General features: G+C 37.7%; 3 protein-coding genes across 4 annotated transcripts in view; 1 reads left to right on the forward strand and 2 right to left on the reverse strand.

Moving 5' to 3' along the window:
- The first annotated feature begins 427 nt into the window (after positions 1 to 427).
- On the forward strand, positions 428 to 2,597 carry LOC122063459 (G-type lectin S-receptor-like serine/threonine-protein kinase B120). Its single transcript, XM_042627167.1, has one exon. The coding sequence runs from the start codon at positions 1,306 to 1,308 to the stop codon at positions 2,164 to 2,166; it is 861 nt and encodes a 286-aa protein (XP_042483101.1). The 5' UTR covers positions 428 to 1,305; the 3' UTR covers positions 2,167 to 2,597.
- Positions 2,598 to 4,491: 1,894 nt separating this feature from the next.
- Positions 4,492 to 5,033, reverse strand: LOC122063457 (tubulin alpha chain-like). Its single transcript, XM_042627165.1, has one exon. It carries the CDS (start codon positions 4,921 to 4,923, stop codon positions 4,699 to 4,701), a length of 225 nt encoding a protein of 74 aa, XP_042483099.1. The 5' UTR covers positions 4,924 to 5,033; the 3' UTR covers positions 4,492 to 4,698.
- Positions 5,034 to 16,051: 11,018 nt separating this feature from the next.
- LOC122063462 (probable E3 ubiquitin-protein ligase ARI7) overlaps positions 16,052 to 21,412 on the reverse strand; it is a 95,993-nt gene continuing 90,632 nt past the window's right edge. For both annotated transcript variants that reach the window (XM_042627171.1, XM_042627170.1), the window contains one exon: positions 16,052 to 16,747. In XM_042627171.1, coding sequence (XP_042483105.1) covers positions 16,564 to 16,747 — 184 coding nt within the window. In that variant the 3' untranslated portion in view covers positions 16,052 to 16,563. The remainder of the gene's footprint in view (positions 16,748 to 21,412) is intronic.

Consider the following 21,412-nt stretch of genomic DNA (forward strand, 5'->3'; position numbering starts at 1 on the left):
ACAAGGTTTGGCTGTGGAGGGTTTGCATGTGGTTTTGGGGGTAGCCATGCTTTGTTTGATGGTGTTGGATCATTCAACTTTCTGTCATCTTGGGCTCAACTGTCAAGTGGGAAATATGAGTCTGAGCCTGTTGTACCCAACCATTCAAGAGATGCCCTCTTGGATGCTCTCTTTTCTGCAATTTCTAGTTCCATTTATGAACATGACCATATTGGTGCTATACAAGACCTCTATGGAATTCCAATGCAAGTCATGGCATCTGATGACATTTGGGCAACTTGATCCTCAAGGAGGACTTGAACTCTTATCTATGTCCATGGAAAAAGAAGTGGTAGAGAAATTTAAGGCCCTTGTCATTGAAAGAGGCAAACTCTCCAAGTGTTCAACTTTTGATGTCCTTTCTGCACATGTGTGGAGGGTTAGTTTAACTGAACCTCGGAATTCTCTTTGCCTGCTTACATTAATTTTTACTAGTAGAAGTCACTTTTCTTGCAAATGAATGTTATAAACACCTTTTCCTCTCAATAAATAGATGAAGATTGAGTCCGTAGCTAAAGAAGTTTCGCTTTGGTGGTGGTTGAGTATATTTAACATAAAATTTAATTCATTAATATTTATGAACATTTATTTATAGCATTCTCTGCATGTCTTTTATATTCAACAATATCAGCAGGGAAGTATTTCTTGATGAGTAGTTCAAATCCTTTAAGGTTGGATTCTGCTTTCCCAAACTTTGTTCATATCCTTACTCCACAAACCAAGCTATGAGTCAATTCATCTGAACTGATTCAGCAAATGAGGCAACTGATTGTAGAATTTAATCATCAGAGCAATCATTAGAACTAAGGACTCAGTATCAACATTTATCAGGATTAGTGAGTTTTAAACTGAAGTCTTGATGCTTGGATATGGAATGAAACATAACAATAGGTTATCATATATTTCAAATTAATTGTCTAGCTACCAATTTTCTTCCTAAGCCCCCCCCCCCCCCCCCCCCCAAAAAAAAAAAAAACCTTGCATGTCACTTAGCTACATTTTCCTTATCTCATTTAAATGACTAGAGAAATTGAAGTACCAAACAAGAAGCTCATCTTTGAAATGTTCCTGTGTGGGTTAAGTTTCATTGGGATTTGCATTCAATATAAGGTAAGCCCTACCGGGTAGGATAGCAATGGCATACTGTAGCTACAAAATGGAAAATAATTTTAAGAAATAGTAAAAAGATTAAGATATATGTGGAAATTATTCTGCAGGAACTGGCCAACAAGATAATGAAAATTGGAAGGTTCAAATGCATGTCCCATGAAAGGAATAGGCTACTCTGTATTCCTCTGTTTCTGTGTTTCTTTTTTCTTCTTCTCTTCCAATTTTTACTTGTTTCTATTACCACATTGCATGGCTATAGATGCCATCAGTTCAAGTCAATCAATTACAGATGGAGAAACCTTAGTGTCAGCTGGAGGCATCTTTGAATTAGGTTTCTTTAGTCCTGGTAATTGTAGTAACAGATACGTTGGTATTTGGTACAAGAAGACTTCATACACACATGTTGTATGGGTCTTAAACAACATGAAACCTATTATCCTAGCTGGAACATTAACCATCAACAGTGAAGGAAATCTTGTTCTTTTAGATGGAAAACAAAATCTTATTTGGTATACAAATGCTTCTGCTTCTTCAAATAATAGGATTGCAATACTAGATGACTGGGGAAACTTTGCCCATAAGGATCCAAATGGGTCATCAGTTCTTTGGCAGAGTTTTGATCATCCCTCCAATACTTTTATACCAAACATGAAGCTTGGAGGGAATGATGAACTGGGAATTTATCAAACATTAACATCTTGGAAAAGCAAAAATGATCCGGCACCTAGGAATTTTGTCTTGAACCGAGATCGAAAATCTCTACAGAAAATTTTCATCGTAAAAGGGTCTGTTGCTACTGTTATGAACTGGACTGAAGAAATGAAGCACTGGAGGTCAGGTCAGTGGAACGGCCGGAGCTTTATTAGAGCACTGGGTGTGCCTCAAGATTATATTAATGGTATCACCTTCACAGATGATGGCTATGGAGGGCAGTACTATACTTATTCCACTTCTAATAGTTCTAACATTGCTACTGAGGTTCTTGATTCTAATGGAAATATAGAGAAAAAAGAATGAGATGAACAAAAGAAAGAATGGGTTAATGTATGGTTTGCAATCACTACTGAGGTTCTTGATTCTACATGAAACTATGTTGAGAAAAGTAAAAAACTACAGGGAGCTATAAAAATTTCACTAGCTTTGTTTGCTTTCTCTATGTCAAACTTAGCGGCGAAGTGTATGTTGCACAAGAATGACCAAGTAATAAAATTTTTGAGAATCAGATATCCATTTATTCTTAGAAGTGTTGAACATCTTTGCTAAAACAATTTTCAATTCCCCTGAGATAATATCATTGGTTCAAGACTACAATTTCTAATGCATTAGGATGAAAAGAGCTGGTGCAAGGAGTTTGTTTTTCTCTATTCAGGAACTTTTATACTGCTGACAGCTTTACCCTGTTTTTCTCTAGTGGTTGGTCATCTTCTGACAGCTTTTTAAAATTTGATTTGTAGTTGCATAGCTAGTGATGACTGATGCATGATTAGATTGACTCAGCACTCCTACTGGAATCGTGGTGGGCATAACAGTGGTGATATCTTATCTGACACAATACAGATCTTTGGTTCCCACATTACTCCATCAACAAGGAACTCATCCCAACCGGCAAAGATTGTAGTTCATTCGAAGCAACAATTCAGGAACATGTTCAAGAATTGTGCACCTTCTCCACCGAGTGCTCAGGCAAGTTCAGGGAACCCATCCAAGTGCCACCCAAAGGGACTACCCTGTGATCTGTCTAATTTTGGAGGAGAAGCCATGGTATTTAGTTATCTTACTGAGTGAACCAAAGAAGCAAATCTTGGGAGAGAATTTACCTTTCTGGCTTCCCCGTTTCTTGACTGTCTTGCAACCAAGTCATTAATCATGGGGAGGAGTTAATCTCTCAAACTGAGAAAGGCAAACTGCATGTTTTTTGGAGCCATCAAACAATTTGTATTCATACTGTATTTTGCAGAAAATGGTAAAGGCACACAATGCGATGTATTTGACAGTGCCCAACAGTGCTCTGGTATATTACCTATAAAGGAATGACAATTTCATCATTTGGAGCTTAACTATAAAGGAATATGTAAGGATGCATTGCCATTATTCATGTGAAACAGAGGTGTGAAAAACAAACATGTTGAAATATAGTTATGTGCCACACATTGAATGTACTCTTGTAGAAAACAAACACATTGAACCATTGAACCCCTCCATGATTTTAAGTTTTATGCCTCTTGATCATAAAAAGGGTCTTTTTTTCCATGAATCCGGGCTTTAGTTAAAGCCTTAACTCTCTCATTTTTCCAGGAAAATAAGCGTAGATTTATATCAATTTTTCCTTGAATCAATTCAACTGTTCCAACCATTTTGGGTCACCTATCTTGAGATCAAAGGGACTTCGACTACGACTAAATGAAAGGAGGGGAGGGAAAAGAGAGTGCGTTACTGCAACTAAAAAAGTATATGCACTGTTTTGCAATCTAAAGTGAGATCAAGTGATGCCTTGAGGTCATCCTGGATCATCAAAAGAGCTCAAATATTGGTCCATGTCATCTAGGCCTGCTGCCTGATACATAGCAATCACTAATGAAGCCCAATTCCTTCAGCCATTATTTTCCAATTTCCAGAAAGTCGATGTTCTTAAAGACAGACCACTTAAAATTATGCAAGATTTTGGGTCTTTCCATAAACTTCGAACGTGGCTTATTAGTCTGTAATTACCTCAGGTTTGAGAATTAAGTCCCTTTCTTTGAATGCAATCTCCATCTTTGATAGACCGTGGCCTTTTAAAAATCTTACCCAGTTCAATGACTCTGATATAGGCAAAACAGTCTGCCGATTTATGAAGTTTCCCAGTTATATTTTATTGGGAAAAGGCTTTATATACGTCGATACAAATAACATAATTAATCCTATTTTACAGAAAAGGATCAGATTAGGATCCACATTTTCTTTATTTTTGGTAAATAACAGTCCTTGGAACACAGTAGCCATTTGTTTTCTGCAAAATATGATAGACTTGAAACTAAGTCAACACCATCCACCTCTATCCCCGGCCAGCTTCTAAACCATATGGTTTGTGACAGTTATACATGCCAGACTGGTAAAATGTGGCAAACCCATGCATATTGGAGTGCACTGTCTTGGAAAAATTTTCAAACCTTTTAATTAGGCCTATGTGCCACATGACCTGTGAAGAAATCATTGTGGATAAATGAAAAGAATGTTCGGACAGGTAAAATGAAATTTCAAGCGTCCAACAACTTTTCTTTAGGAAAAAAATTGCAAATAGCTCTAGACTAATAGTTATATTGCTGCAGAGAATGAGATGTTCCCCAAGATTGCAAGCAAGAATGACCCAATTAGAGAAAAGTTGTAAATTTCATCTAAAGCAAATGAGAGTTCCATAGAATGATCAAACTTACTACAAATCTGAAATAGCTAAGAGGAAGTTATCTAAAGAACCCTACACAAACTAGATGGCCAATACCCACACCCCCATTGCAAACCAATGAGTCTCTTGGTGTTCAAGATTAAAATAAACCCAATCCCCTATGGCATCTAATATTCATTACTGTCATTTTCCTCCCCTTCTACGGGCTTTGCACCAACCTCCTCGTAATCTTTCTCAAGAGCAGCTAGATCCTCCCGAGCTTCAGAGAATTCTCCTTCCTCCATCCCCTTACCAACATACCAGTGTACAAAAGCATGCTTTGCATATATTAGATCAAACTTGTGATCAATTCTTGAGAAATCCTCTACAACACTCATAGAGTTTGAAATCATGCAAACTGCTCTCTGAACCTTGGCCAAGTCTCGTCCAAGAACAACAATAGGAGGTTGGTAGTTGATTGCCTCTGCTTCTTTAGAGCCCTGTCCCTCTTCCCCAAAAATGCATGCCTGCAATGCATAAGCTATTAGAATCAACATCTTAATTTCAGAGAAAATTCAACATACTGTATGTATAATGTACTTAACAGTTTCTTTCACTACTTTTAGTAGGTAGGATTGTTTATCCCCCCCCCCTCTTTTTACAAGCTTCTTATACAAAAGAGTGTTATACTGACTCAGACACAAAAGGGAACTACTATATCTCAATGTCACAACCATTAGTAACCCTTTCAATATTATCATACTACTGCTATGCTATCCCTTCCTATAATCCTACTCTCGGCACTGTTTGGTGAGATGGCCATCCGGCCTCATCACGGAACCGCAGTAATGGTCACTCCATTACGGAAGGAGTAATTTCAGGAGTAATGGTAGGGCGATTCCGCTGATCGGAAAAGATCCGTTGTTCAACAGATCTTTGGACTCTATCTCTATAAAAGAGTGAATAGTAAAGTTGGAAAAACATACGGATATGATCAGTCAGTTGGAGCCCTAAAAATTCCTAGAAACGTTCTCTGTCTTCCTCATCTTCTGTTCCTGAAAAACCTTTACACTGGTATCAGAGCTACGGTCGAGGTCTAAAGCACCGCCGATAGCTAAAGCTTGGGCGATCAGCGCCGATTGGAAACCAGTTACCCTCGTCGAACTGTTTTTCTTGCATCTGAGGTCAGATGGCACGGTTTTCGTCCCAAGCAAGCAGCGGCGATTACAACACTCTGAGTTTCTGAGGATCGAGCTGCCCGTCGGTGGCTGATCTTGACGTTTGTTCTTCTCACCCATCTTGATCAGAGCCGTGAGAGCAGTAAGCACCGATCACTGCCGACAGGTTGCTGCCGACAGGTAAGTGCAACTCAAGTTATTTGTTCATCCTCACCAGCACCGGTCACTGCCGACAGGTTGCTGCCGACAGGTAAGTGCAACTCAAGATATTTTTTTTTAATTCATCCTCACATCTGCCGTATAAGTCACAGTGCTTTATTGCTTTAGAATTGTTATATGTGAGGATATTATTTAATATAATACTCTCTGAATTCTGAATTGGTTTAAAAAAATATTAGTCTATTTATTATTTTAAAACAAATTTTTATTGTCTCTAATACATATAATGTTACATATATTTTTTTTTACTGTCAGCATTATGTTTGATATGCTGGGATTAATATTCGACATTTGAATATAATAATAGAACCCTCTTCTTTACCAAACATTTTTTTTCTAGAATTTTATTTGATTATATAATATCTGTTCATTTATATCATTATTTAAAAAAAAAATTCTTATGTTTAACAAATTGCATATTTGAATTAAATCGACTGACACCATAACAAATTATTGAAGCCATAGAGAATCCGAATTTAACACGGGAAAAAATGTTGACTTCGTATTAAGATAATTAAAAAAAAATAATAATAATAGTAATATAAAAAAAATAAAATAAAATAAAGGGGAAAACCTATATGTAAGAACATATAATTAGAATAGAGAATTAAACTTGTTTATTATTCATTTTTCAGAACACCATCATGGCTGGAAAACCCTTGTCACATGAAATCAACAACCTTGAGAGATTGAATGGGTCGAACTATGAAACTTGGAACATGAAAATCACACATGTGTTGATATATGAGAAGATGGACCATGTTCTGGAACCAAGACATGTGATTGGGGATGATGCTACCCTCGCAGAGATTAAAGCTGCGGAAAAATGGGCTGAAGATGACAAAAGAGCCCGAAGCATGATCCTCTTGAAGATGGAAGACCATCTGATGAAGGTGTTTAATAAACACACAACTACCAAATCTGTAATGGAAGCTGTAAGGGCCAAGTATGATGTGAAAACTGAAACCCACACTCAGCTACTGACTCACAAATATAATAGTTGTAGAATGACTGAGGGTGAGGATGTTGTGGATCATGTCAACAAAATGTTGGTTTTGGCTCAAGACTTGGCTGATGCTGGATCAGAAGTGTCAAATAACTACCAAGTATCCACCATCATTAACAGTTTGCCCCCTTCTTGGGCAATGGCACAAACCGCACTGAGATTCCTCGGGGACAATCTCACTATTGATAAACTTCCCCAACAACTACAATACTATCAGCAATGCATGATGACAAAGTCCATGGGTGAATTACATATAACCCAGTCTAACCCAACTCCGCCAGAGATTGACCAAGTGGAAACATTGGCACATCAACACCGATTTCGTCCCAATGCCAACCAACTCCGCCCCAACAATAATCAGAATAAGTTCAAAGGGAAAGGAAAAATGAAGTCTAGGAATTTTCAAAAGGTGCCACCTGGAGCATGTTACGAATGTGGAAAATTCGGTCACTTTAGGGCTTCCTGCCCTAAGAAAAAGAACAAAGGAAATACTCCACATGCACCACCACCAAACACTCAGCGGAAAGAATTTATTGGCACAGTTGAGTGCAGTTTATCTGGACAACAGTATGAGGGGTGGTGGATCGACTCAGGTGCGACACGTCATATTGCATGGACCACAAGAGGACAACAAGAGATGAAGACTCTTACACCTGGTGACCCTAAGATCTTCATGGGCAACAACTCGTATAGTGAAGTTCGAAGTGTTGCAGACTATGTGCTTGACCTCGGGAAGGCTAATTTTCATCTGAAGGATGTAATCTATGCCCCCAACATGCGTCGGAATTTGATTTCTGTACCAGCTCTTGTTAAGAAGGGCCTTGAAGTGCGCTTCACTAGCTCTGAGGTCACCATTGGAAATCATGGTCGATCTTTTACTTCAAGACGATTTGTCCCTGAGCAGGACTTGTTCTTACTTTCTACTGTTGAAAATGTAACCTCTAATATTATTAATGAAAATGCACCTGGATCATTAGTTTATATTGATTGTGCAAATCTTGTTGATTCGTATATGTGGCATATGAGACTAGGACACCCTGGAATTAAGAAAATGCAACAAATAATTAAATTGGGTTTAGTTCCTAAGTTATCTAAAGTAGAATATGATGCATGCGAACATGGTCTCTCTGGTAAAATGACTAGGAAACCCTTTTCAGTGGGAGTGAGAGCAAATGAACTTCTTGGAGTGGTACACTCTGACATCTGTGGACCACTCAATGTGAGTACCCATAGTGGTAAAACTTATTTTATCACATTCACAAATAATCTATCCAAGTATGGATATATTTACTTGCTTAGTAGGAAATCTGAAGCATTTGAATGTTTCAGACGCTATAGAATTGAAGTACAAAATCAGTTGGAAAGAAATATTAAGGTTCTAAGAACCGATCGTGGTGGAGAGTATAACTCCAAAGAGTTTGAAAATTTTTGTGAGGAACATGGAATCATTAAACAAAAGACAATGTCTTTCACACCACAACAGAACGGTGTGGCTGAAAGACGAAATAGAACACTACTTAATGTAGTGCGTTGCATGTTATCACATTCTTCTCTCTCTAAGGAATTTTGGGGAGAGGCCATTCTCACAGTGAATTATATCCTAAACAGAATTCCTACCAAATATGTTGAGACTACTCCCTATGAAATGTGGACAAGTAGAAAACCAAACTTAGAAAATCTAAGAAAGTGGGGATCAGTAGCCCATGTACTAATACCTGAGTCATATAGGAACAAGTTAGATTCTAGAACGATCAAATGCAAGTTCATAGGATATCCTGAAGGATCAAAGGGATATAGGTTCTATCTCCCTGAAAAAGGGGTAATTGAGAGTCGTAATGCGGAATTTCTAGAGAAACTAGAAGAGAAACCGCAACAGGAAGATGTAGAACCCCTGCATGTCATTGACGATGACTATGATTTTGACCCTCAAGAGGAACCATGAATTTTTGATCAAGGAATCCAAGTTCTTGAAGATCAAGATGATCATCAGAGACAAGAACCGGAACCTAGGGTAAGTGGGAGTAAAAGAACTAGAGCACACCCAACTTATTTAGATGACTACTACCTTTATCTTTGTGAGCCATCTTGTCATACAGTTGACACATATATGGAAGAAGTAGTTGATCCCATAACCTATAGTGAAGCGATGAAATCGTGAGAATCAGATGAATGGTGGAATGCCATGCAGAAGGAAATTGATTCTATCACAAAGAATCAAGTATGGGAACTTTGTGACCTACCAAAGGGTAGAAATGCTATAGGTTGCAATGGGTACTTAAAAAAAAGTATAAAGTGGATGGGTCTATTGATAAATTTAAGGCCCGGTTAGTAGCGAAAGGATATACACAAAAAGGAGGAATAGACTACCAGGAAACATATTCATCGGTAGCAAAATTTGCCTCTATTAGACTGATATTGACACTTGTTGCATATCTAGACTTAGAATTATTCCAGATGGATGTGAAAACTGCCTTTCTTAATGGCGAGTTGGAAGAAACTATATATATGCGACAACCTGAAGGTTTTCAGGTTGTGGGACAGGAAGATAAACTATGTAGACTTAAAAAGTCTCTGTACGGACTAAAACAGTCCTCACGTCAGTGGTACCTAGTATTCCACAAAACGGTCCTTAAGTTAGGATTCGTGGCAAACCAGTTGGACAACTGTGTATATATTTTGAAGAGTGGGAGTAGTTTTATTATTCTTTCCTTATATGTTGATGACATACTATTGGCTGGAAATGACTTAAATATGCTACACAGAACCAAGTATGAACTTAGTAACAGATTTGAAATGAAGGATATGGGGGAAGCATCCTATATTCTAGGAATTCAAATCATTAGAGATCGAACACAATGTAGATTGTGTTTGAGTCAAGAAAAATACTTGAACTCTGTGTTGAAAAGATTCGGGATGCAGAATTGCAATCCCTCTTCAACTCCAATAGTATTGGGAAAGACTTTATCAAAAAGTCAATGTCCTCAAGAAGGACAGGAAAAGTTGAATGTACCTTATGCTCAGGCAGTAGGTAGTTTGATGTACGCAATGTTGTGTACACGACCGGATTTGGCCTATCCAGTCAGTTTGGTAAGTAGATACCAAAGCAATCCTGGCTCTACCCATTGGGAAGCTGTGAAAAGGATTATGAAATATATTAAAGGAACTAAACATTTGAAATTGTGTTTTCAAGCAGAAAAGCTTGAGGTTATTGGATATTCCGATGCTGACTTTGGAGGTGACAGAGATGATTGTAAGTCCACCTCTGGTCATGTGCTCATATATGGAGGAGCAGCAGTTTCTTGGGGTAGCAAGAAACAAGGGTGTGTTGCTAGGCACACACAAGAAGCTGAGTATGTTGCTTGTAGTATGGCAAGTACTCATGCAGTCTGGATAAGACGGTTTTTAAATGAGTTTGGGCTGGATCTTGTAGATGGACCAGTGGAAATATTCTGTGATAATCAAGCAGCAATAAGCTTGATACACAGTGGTGCAAATAACTTAAGGGGAAAACATGTAGAAATACAATACCACTATATTCGAGATATAGTAGAAAAAGGTGAAATTAAAGTTACCTATATACCTACAAGTGATATGGTAGCCGATCCCCTCACAAACGGAGTTCGTGCGGAAGCTTACATTAAGCATATAAATTTAATGGGACTTAGAACAGTCTAAGTCTGGAATAGGAACTGAATGTTCCTCATCATGACCATGTTTTTATTGTTCCTGGATATGGGAACGGAAATGGAAATGGAAATGGAAATGTCACGATAGATGTTCTTGGAAATTAGAACTCTAAATGAAATTTTCATTAAGGTAATTCTTGGAAATGGGAAAGGAAAATATGAATTCGGCCAGAATGGCTAAGTGGGAGATGTTGGTGAGATGGCCATCCGGCCTCATCACAGAACCACAGTAACAGTCACTCCGTTACGGAAGGAGTAATTTCAGGAGTAATGGCAGTGCGATTCCGCTGATCAGAAAAGATTCGTTGTTCAATGGATCTTTGGACTCTATCTCTATAAAAGAGTGAATAGTAAAGTTGGAAACACATACGCATATGATCAGTCAGTTGGAGCCCTAAAAATTCCTAGAAACGTTCTCTGTCTTCCTCATCCTCTGTTCCTGAAAAACCTCTATACAAAGTGGGTCTGAACAAGGGGAAAATGACTAAAAGGAAAGATAAACAGGGGAAAAGGAATAGCAGCTCAGAGAAAAACCCTTACGAATTTGCCGGGTTTGAGAAGAAAGGTTTGGCCGGAGGAGAATCTCTTCCTCGTGTACTTCGCTTCGAGTACATCTCTTCCGCATGTTCTCCTCACAGTAGCAAAGCTTCCCAGAAAGAACGTACTCTCTCTCTCAAGGCTAAGAGAACTCAATACAAAGCCTCGTCTTCAGTTGCAGGAGTGATCAAAACGTGAAGTAAGACAAGGAAGGGTTAACTGCTAAGATTCACGACAACTCAGAGCACCTCCGTGAGCGGCGGAAGGAGAAAACTTGCGGACCAAGTTTCTCTCACCTAGTAAAAAAGTTACATCAGTCTCACCGCTACAACTATTATGTAGGTGATGTCATCACTCCTTTTTTTTTGGACAGTCACTATCTAAGGAGGTAACCCAATATGAGGTCTCCTCCTATGAGGAGGAAACCCAATAAACTTTTCCTTCGACTCATGAGGAGGGATCTCCTAATATCTCATGTCAACATCTTGTCAATTATAGAAGATGGTTCCTATGCCTCTACACAAGCGTTTTACTAGCTTCATTCTTCACTCTGTCCATTATTAGTGCATGTATCATTTTGTGTGCAGCATTGTCTCTGCATGCACTATGTCCTATACACCACTATATGTGCAATTCTATGGATACACTCTATGTGTCATCCTGTGAAACTCTAGTCCCTCGAATGAATAACTATGGATCATGGAATAGATCAAACTTCACAATGATTATTGATACTTCCATCATGCAACTACTCCACTTGCATGGATTTCATATTCGTTGACATTTGCTTCCTTAAAGCATGGTTTTCCTCTATATACTGATGTAGTGGAACTTTGGTAGACAGCTGACGCTCCTTGGTAGATCATCTCATTAACTGAATTTCAACTAGTGGCTTTGACTGTTCACATACTTATACAACAGCAGAAGCATCATCATCGTCACCATCATAATATACATCTCTATTGTTTTGTTATAAATCTCTCCCATGATTATGAGTCTTGGAGGAGGATCTAGATAGGATCAATGAAGTCATCAGTACAAACATGGATGCGTGAAGGAACCTAAATAATATCACCAATGTGTAGATAGCAAGGGTGGTGGTATCTTTGTCTATCTTCATTCTTTAAATCTATCTTGAGCTTCATGCACCCTATTTTCATATGCCCTTCATTTTTGTAGTAGTGGCATGTAATCTCCTCTCTTGATTTGCTTTTACTCTTTTTTTTTTATTATTATTATTTTTTTTATGAGATGAACCTAAGAATTTCCTTATTTCCTTGTTTAATAGACTTCCTATCACTTGACTCAATTTGAACACTCCATCTGATCTCCCAACTGTCAAGTAATGAGCTGAGAAGTACTAGGGCTTGTACCTCATTTTCAAACATCATCTTCATGGAGAACTTGTTCACAATACTTGTCTCGTTTAAATGTTCTTTAATAGAGCTTTTTCTCTATACTTCAGGTTCACAAGCTTTCATATCCAAAAAGCTTTTGTTGTCGGCATTCTTCTTTTTGTACAACCCTTTTAATTTCTTTCACGTTGAATGTGCCGACGCCTATAAGGAAATGTGATGGAAAATGGTACAATCCAAAATTTGTCAAATATATTGAACTTTCAATCCAAGGTCTTCAAGTCAACATCAGTCATCATTTTGGGTTTCATCATAGTATCACACACTATGGGTACATATAATCCTTGCAATACAAGAAGTCCTCCATCTTTGTTTTCCAAACCATGTAATTGCTACCACTTAATCTTATTATTTGTGTTGTGTTTTCTCCGTCTTTTGCACATGATTTTAAGAACATTGCTCTAATGTTACTTGTTGGGAAAATGACTCATTTTTCACATGAGCACAAGTTTATGGATATATACAATGATAACAAAATATATATAAGATAATAAGCACACTAAACACAACCCAACTACAAAATCCCACCCCAATTTTAATGTTGAAAAAATCCATGTCTGGGTAAAACCTTCCATTATAATCAATAATGGGATTGCAAATACTCTCTTTAGTCAATGCTAGAAGCGGCCAAATATAACGAGAAAAATCCCCTCCTAAATTACAAAACAACTCACCAAATAAAAGTGGATTCACAAGGTTACTGTACTCTAACCTCAAAACCTATCGGGACAAATATGAAAAAGACGCAATACCTTCCCTTCTTCCCTTAACAAAGTAAACATCATCATACCACATTCAATATGAGGAACACAAAAGAGAGCACTTTCTCTTCCTTCTTTTCTCTCCTCTCCTCTTTTCACCTATGGAAAAAACCATAACAAGAAATGAGATCTCACAATAATTATTCATCTCAATGTTGGAATCGGAAATGGATTTTACTACTTACACCTCTCATTGTCCCTCCTTTGTAAAATGACTAACACAATGCATGATGCACCCTCCATTGTGGTGTATGGGGAGGGTCATAATGTACATAGATTTATTCCTGCTTTACGGAGAGGTTATTTCTCAAACTTTCCCTCATTTATATAGAAACAAATAAACGGAAACTTAAGTAGGCTTTAGTAAGAGACATGGGAGAGAGTGAGTGAATCACTCTCATCACTACAACTATTATATGGGTTAAGTTATCACTTCCTTTTTCCCTTTGGACACTCATTAGCCAAGTGGTCCTCTCCTTTGAGGAGCAAACCCAACGTGTGGTATCTTCCTATAAGAAGGAAACCCAATAAATTGTTCACAAGTAGGGATTGAATTGAACAACCTATTCATATGCTTATCGCATTATGTGTATCTAGGAGTGAGGATTCAAGATTTAAAATAGAATTCTAAATTTAATAGTGTACGGTCGGCCCCTTGACCTGAGGGGTCCTTATTGATGCTGTTACGCATTGTAAGTTTTAGTGCACTAGCAATTGATGTCTCCCTTGACTGTATATTGATGTACTAAATTCACAGTATTTAGCCGCATTCAAAAAAGATAGATGCCCAACATGGAATCCACTGCTCTGATCAAATGAAATTGAAAGAGAAAAAATGCTTGTAATTGATTGGACACAAATTCGATACCAGTGGCATTTTGGTAAATTAATTAGTAAGGCTTTGAAAATTCATATCATTTATTAATTATTATTTTCACAAACTTTGTTAGAATTATTTTTTTGGTCCAATCGGAATTATAAAATCTTTGAAAATTATTTTACTATAGAATGAATTTATGGTAGCAAATTCACACACATGACGTATAGTCTATGATGAAATATTGCATCATGGGTGATTAATGTGTAATTATATACTTAATTTGGGAACTTAAAGTAAAGTGACACCTACATGGTTGTGCATGTATTGATAATAGGATTTGGATCCTCTATGGCGCAACATGATGTCGGGCATGCATCTAATGCCTAAAAACACCTTGGGTTGTATGCAACTACCTTGGGCTCCATGCCAAGGCGTTTATTACCGTTGGATGCACGCCAGACATCATGTTGCCCCATAGAGGAGTTAAATCCTTGATAGTACCACATTGAAAATGTGGCATTAACCTAACACACGGCAAGCTAGGTGAAATCCCATATTGGTTCATCGCATTTATGTAGTATGTTTTTTATAGACCATAGTCTTTTGGATTATATTAATTGTATGAACATCTTGATGAGGGATGAGATCTCACGTCAAGATTTTGGAGATGATGTTGCAAAGAATCTTTCTCTACACTCTTTCTGTTTTCTATTATAATGACAACTAAATCATACAAAATGATATCATTTAAACTGACTCCAATATTGAAAGCCTCACTAAAAAAATTCTAAAAGTAGTTTTAAAAAGTTTATCATGATGTAGTTTTCTTTCCTTATAGAATTGATTCACCATTTGATCTCTCTCTCTCTCTCTCTCAGCTCCCCACTCCCTCTTCCTCCTTATGTGCGAGTGTGAAGTTGAACACTATGGTTTTGTTCTTGGGGCGGGGTCATCAACTTGACAGGAAAGTAGAGTTACAGCAGTGAATAGAACCGTTCATGATAAGATTCAGCTCGCATGAAGCGTTTGCAATTGTGAACCTCTAAAATAACCTCATCTTTCTTCATATTTATTTAAAAAATTTTAAAGGCCAACTCTTCCGATAGGACGATCCCTATCCTCGTTTCCCCAACAGGACCATCTAATAATTAAGGTGAATTATTGAATTGACTTTCTCTTCTACCAAAAAACAAAAAAATTGAGTGTTTTCTTCAGTAAGAACAGATTGAATCAAGTGATTCAATGTATATATGAATTATTTCATTTTGTATTCAAACATCATCCTTGCATTTTCTTTTTAAATAGACTTAATTGAAAAAAATAAAAAAAAGATAAGAGTTGCCACTCCCATCATATCAAAATGGAAAATCTATCTAAAGTCTATACAATAAGCAGAAACACAAACGTTTTTGAAAACTAGAACTGTAAATTACAAAGATCAAATAGACTACAGCCACATTACCTAAAACACCATCATCAGAGTTTTTCCCTGCCAGCCTATGTAATGCATCAATTTAGAATACACCATTGTATTGTTTGATCCCATGAGAGAAACTGAAACATCAAAAAGCATTGTGGAAATTTTCCACGGCCAGCCCTCGTAATTTTAAGTAAGTAGATGAAAGAACAGACAGCAAGAGCTATAAGAACCACCACCAGCAGCAGATGAATTATTTTCAGTAACCACTAACCTATGGTTATCTTCCACAAAGCATCCCTCCCTGAGCCTCATCAACCAATCAGTTGAAATAGAAATTTATTGGGAATTTCAGCACAACTTCCACATCTGGTGTAAACATGTTTGGAAACAAGTAATCCAAGTCCTATATGAAGTTATCAGGTCTTTGACAGTATCACCCTTGTCAGCTGTTACCCCTACAATGTCCACTACAAGTGCCCTGCAAGAAACACATTAAAAAGATCCAGCCAAAGAAGAGTGCATATACATTTCAATCAGGAGTTCTTAATAGATGGCTAGAAATATCTTCTAGGCTCTGCAAAAGGCTACAAATGAGTAAGTTTCTCATTAGCCCCTGCTGTCTCTGCATTATATTTGATCAGTAATCAAACCAGTTTAAACAACAGATTATATACAATGAATCAGTGTTCCCTTCTCCAATACAGAAACACCCAAGAGGAAAGGCCAGTTCATCTTCTTCTAATTATTTCCCATTCTCACTCTTCAATACTTCCAATTCTCTCGTTCTTCAATGCATTCACAGCCTTAAAGGTGACCCCGCCCCGCCGGCTTGCACCAGGAAGTTTAGCCATTGGAACTGGCCACACTAGTTCCAGACTGCCAAATCCCATTGGCGTCACCTCTTGTTAAGTAGTGTGAATCAAGGTGTGCCTGATGATGCTGGCGACATGTCTCACAAATGGTAGAAGACTTTGTATTGGCTGAGGTCCAGTGTTCACACGACCAACAGCCTCAATCATCCAAAGCTCTACTAGGACCACCAGATTTGGATGATGTTCCCTTGCCTCTTCCACTTCTGCCCTTGCCACCCAAGCTCTTCGAGCTTCCTGCCCTGCTGCAAGTGCCATGGCTGTCAACATCCGACAGACCATTCTCCAATGCTCGGACCAAGTTCTCAAAATAATTCCGCGTCACACTGTTACTCAAAATAGACAAGAAAATCCATTAACAAAACATGGCATCTACTATCAATGTTCCAAGGGAAAATTCTACAGTATCTGCAAGCAGGATGTTACAATAAGCAGAAAACCATCTACCAAGCACCTGTTGTGCATGTCATCGTTTCAGGTATGTTACAACCAACCAGATAATCATAGTTATTAAGGCGGTGAGGCGACCGAGGCATTTGAGGGTCTTTCGGAGCGCTTGGGCGATAAGGTGGGCATAAGGCGTCACCTAATTGAATAAAGCGTTCTACTGTTTTATTTATTTTTTATTTTTTTTAGGTAGCCATTCTGTTTGGCTTAAATGGCATATTAAAAAATTATATAATACTACTCATATGCTAAATAAAGATTAAAGTTTCATACTTCATACCAATGCAAGATGTTCATCAAAAAATAAAGTAAAAAAAAAAAAAAAATCAATAAAGTGAATAAACTAAATTCATCTTCATCAATCATGATCATAATTCATAGCATAATATAAATATATGTTATTCATCCAAATATATATATAGATATATATATATATATGAAAAAAATCATAAATATACAGAAAAAATATAATTATGAAACAAAATTATAAATATAAAGAAAAAGCCAAATCCTTGATCGAGTGGGGCTCTCAATGGGGTGGTTCTGTCTTCCAAAAATGGGCTGAACCTGATGGCAGGACAGGGAGATCGACCACCCTTGTCAAATTACAAAAAATGTACTTAAGGTCCTAAACTATACTTTATTTTGTAGTCTGTAATCTGTATTGCATTCCATCCTGGGCAGCAGGCACAAATAGGACTTCCAAGAGAAGTTTCAAAGACCAATACCAGCTTCAATGGAGGTTCGATGGGTCTCAAATAGAACAAACAAGATGGAAAACGAAAAATAGAAAAGAAAGATGAAGAAAAACCAGAAGAGAGAAGAAAGAAGATGAAAAACGAAAAATAGAAGAGAAAGAAGATGAAAAAAATGCAAAAAACATACCATATCGGAGTTCCCTTGGTCTAAGGAAGGCTCGCTGGAGGAGTGTCACCACCGTCGAAGCAAGGCCCGAAGGAGAAAGGTGCAATTGGCGCCTGGTTCTCTCGAAAGGGCCAAAACCCTTCTTGCGTGATTTTTTTTTTTTAGGTCTGTTTTATTTATATACCCTTGATCCCATGCTTATCATGTGTAAACTTTCCCATAGACATGCCAACAAATAAAACCCATTTGCAATCAGAGAAAAAAAAAAAAAGTAAGTAAAAAATGCACTTAAGGCACTCGCCTTGTCCATAGAGCGCTATAAGGCGACGCCTTATAGTGCCTCATCCCTTAAGGCGGTCCCCTTAAGTGCAACCAGTAATGCGTAGTACTGCCTTATGCTCCCAATACCACCTCAACGCCTTGGCGACGCCTTAATAACTATGCAGATAAGTACCATAATAATATTCATTTTCTCTACACCCATCAAAATTTATTAAGACTCTCAAAGCAATTGTAACATCAGTTGTGATGAGACATCAGCTTTTAGCAAGAAGATATTGCCCAGATTTTGCTAGAAGATTATAGCTGTCTAGACAGCGGCACCTCCAAGAGAAGCCATCAACTTCAGCAAGGGACTTGTTTTCTCTTTCTTGTCTCCTTGGTTCCTTTAATTAGATTCTAGGAATAATTTCAGTTTCTTATTTTATTTTCTTAAGCCTTTCTATGTTGGTCTTTATTTCCCAAAATAGGACTATTCTTTTGCAATTGGTATCTCTAAAATGCCTACAAGGCTATAACCAAATGTATGGAAGAAGTTTTTAATAAATATTATTGAAAGAATGACAAATCTTTGGCCTTTCTCCCCCATCTTGGCTCTGCTCCATCGTGGCTCTTCTACTTCTTCTCTCTCTCCCTCCAGTTCTACTAATGTAGACTATGATAGGTGAACCAACCAAGTCTCAATCTACAGGAACTTTTAAACCAAGAACAACCAAGCATATCTCCAAATAAGTCTAGAACATAATACAAATCAAACTGAGATCAATCAATAAGGATCAGCCATATCGATCTCTTTATTTCAGAAATTCTGCAACTTGAAGGAAACCAGAGAACAGAGACTTTAAATCACCAAAATCTGGGACTGAAACAAGGATAAATAGTGACCAATATCATGCACAAAAAATCAGTCGTCGATTGAATTTCTGGGCAGAATAACACAATTGGCCAAAACTGGAGAAAATTTCAGATCAGTCAAATCCCTGGTCTGATGATCCTCAAACTAGGATCGATTCGTCCTCTAACCTGGTCTAACAGTTTACCAAAAGTTGAGCCTCATCAGGTGGCTAATTCCTCAGATCAGTGAGAGGTCGGTTGGGAGAAATCTGGGTTTCTAAAACCAGAATTAAAGAAGGATCAGATTACTTACTTGAGATGACTGAAGAATAACAGCAATAAAGAAAACCAGAAGATAAAAAGAACTTAAAGAGACCTCTTGGACTTCATGCCGCAAAAAGTCAATTGGATCAAACACCAATTCCGTCACTTTGATTATATACAAAGCACACTCATAAGAGCAAACAACAACATAGCTTTTTTCATTCATAAAATCATCTGACTCCTAATTTATTTATAATAATGATGGGGGTTACATAAATGAAACTAACTTTAGTTTCCAAAAACTGAAATATGAAACTAAAAATTAGAAACTCACCTAGTTACTAAAACTGGAAATAGAACTAGGAAATAAGAAGTACTGAAATTAGAAACTAATTAACCCCATCAAAACTAACTAGTAACCCCGTCTGCATCCTTAGAGCCCCTCTTTTAGACCCCTAAAAGTGGCTCAATACACTCCAAGCCACATGGACTGAAGACCCAACACCATAGTTTTTAAGGCGGTAAGACGACGGAGGCGTTTAAGGGTCTTTCGGAGCGCCTTAGCGATAAGGCGGACATAAAGCATCGCCTTATTGACTAAAGCATTCCTGTGTAATTTTTTTATAAAACCAATCTATTTGGCTCAAATCCTAGTTGAATCCTATTACTCATATGTTAAATAAATACTAAAGGTTCATATTCATACCAATGTAAGATATTCATCAAGAAAACAAATCAATAAAGTGAATAAACTAAGTTCATCTTCATCAATCATCAATCATCAATCATCATAACATATTAACGTATAATATAAATACATAATTATGAAACAAAATTATAAATAAAAATAAAAGAAGACATAAAAAATACAAGTATTTATTATACTTGCCTCTATGATGCAAATGACTTGCCGTAATCCCAAAATGAGTGCCTAAGCCCTAAAGTCATCCACTATATTTCTACTCCTGTTAAAGAAGAATGAAGCTCACCGCTGTCGGAGCAAAATGGTCGCCTGGATCAGTGGTTCTTCCTTATTCCTTGATTCCTTCTCAAAGCTCTTTCTTAAAACTCTTGACAAAATCCAAACCATGTTTGTAAATCGTGTTTTTGTTTTGTTTTTTTTGGGTGGAGTAAAGTTGATCCCATACATCTCATGTGTTAACAAAACCATACATCTACCAATAAAAAATCTATATTTGAAATCTTCATCAAGTAATTTTAAAATATGTTTAAAAAAAAAAAAAAAAAACCCCCATAAGGCCCCACTTCACGTAAGGCGGAGCACTGCCTTACCATCTCTAGACCGCATCAGCGCCTTGGCGCTGGTAAGGCGACGCCTTAGCAGCGCCTTAAAAACTATGCCCAACACACATACAACCCAATCCTAGGCTTATTCTTAATAAAACAAGCCTATTTTGGTTATTAATCAGCATCATCTTCTTGGTGACAAGGTAAGGTATCGTATCTCTCTCCCCCTCCCTCTCTTATTAATTTCTTCTACTTCTTCTCCTCTCTTCATTGCTGGTTATCTTCTCCCCTCTTTATTGATGTTACATATGAAACTTTCTTATCCACAATTTTAGACCCATGCTTATTATTCTCTGTTTATAGTTTATTTGCCTACTATCTGTTGGTGTACGATGTCTTGTACTCCGTCACAGTTTCATCCAAGGAGTACTGGTGCAGTGCCTCGACAGGTAGGACGGCAGTCCCGCTAGCGGGTTAGAGGGCCATGGGGGTTGCCGGGGGGGGCAGGAGGCCCCCTGCTCGAATTTCTTATTTGAGGGCAATTGTGTACTTTCCGGATTAGGGTTTTTCACTATATATTTGTACCAAGGATTTTTCTCTATAATGCGTGCAATATTGAGAGGTGTGAGGGACAAGCGTTGTAACCCTATTTTCCATTGATAGTGAAGCCGGATCTCATCTCACCGGGGTAGTAGGTAATCTTGTCGAACCTCGTAAATCTGTGTGCATTGCTTGTTCTTGTTTTTCCATCATCTTCTGCATCGTTTTAGGGTTGCGTTTCTACACTATCTTGTTTCTTATTTAATCCTTGCATTAAAGAATATTCCTGATTTTTTTATTGGCTGCAAGGTTAAGGCTTGGCACCTATTATTTTTTTTAATAGTGAAAAAACATGCACTCGAATTGATATCATGCTGCCCCATATTCCCCATCCCCATGTGATGCAGATTTATCACCAAAGTAGACTTGTTTTATTAGAAATAAGCCTAGGATTGGGTTCCATGCATGTTGGGCCTTTACTCCCATGTGCTTTGAGTGGAATAGGCCACTTCTTT

The sequence above is a fragment of the Macadamia integrifolia genome, unplaced genomic scaffold, assembly GCF_013358625.1.
Source record: "Macadamia integrifolia cultivar HAES 741 unplaced genomic scaffold, SCU_Mint_v3 scaffold1330, whole genome shotgun sequence".
Lineage (NCBI taxonomy): Eukaryota > Viridiplantae > Streptophyta > Magnoliopsida > Proteales > Proteaceae > Macadamia > Macadamia integrifolia.

Coding starts and splice junctions, on each gene's coding strand:
- LOC122063457 (XM_042627165.1), bottom strand. CDS start 4,923: ATGATTTCAAACTCTATGAGTGTTGTAGAGGATTTCTCAAGAATTGAT.
- LOC122063459 (XM_042627167.1), top strand. CDS start 1,306: ATGAAAGGAATAGGCTACTCTGTATTCCTCTGTTTCTGTGTTTCTTTT.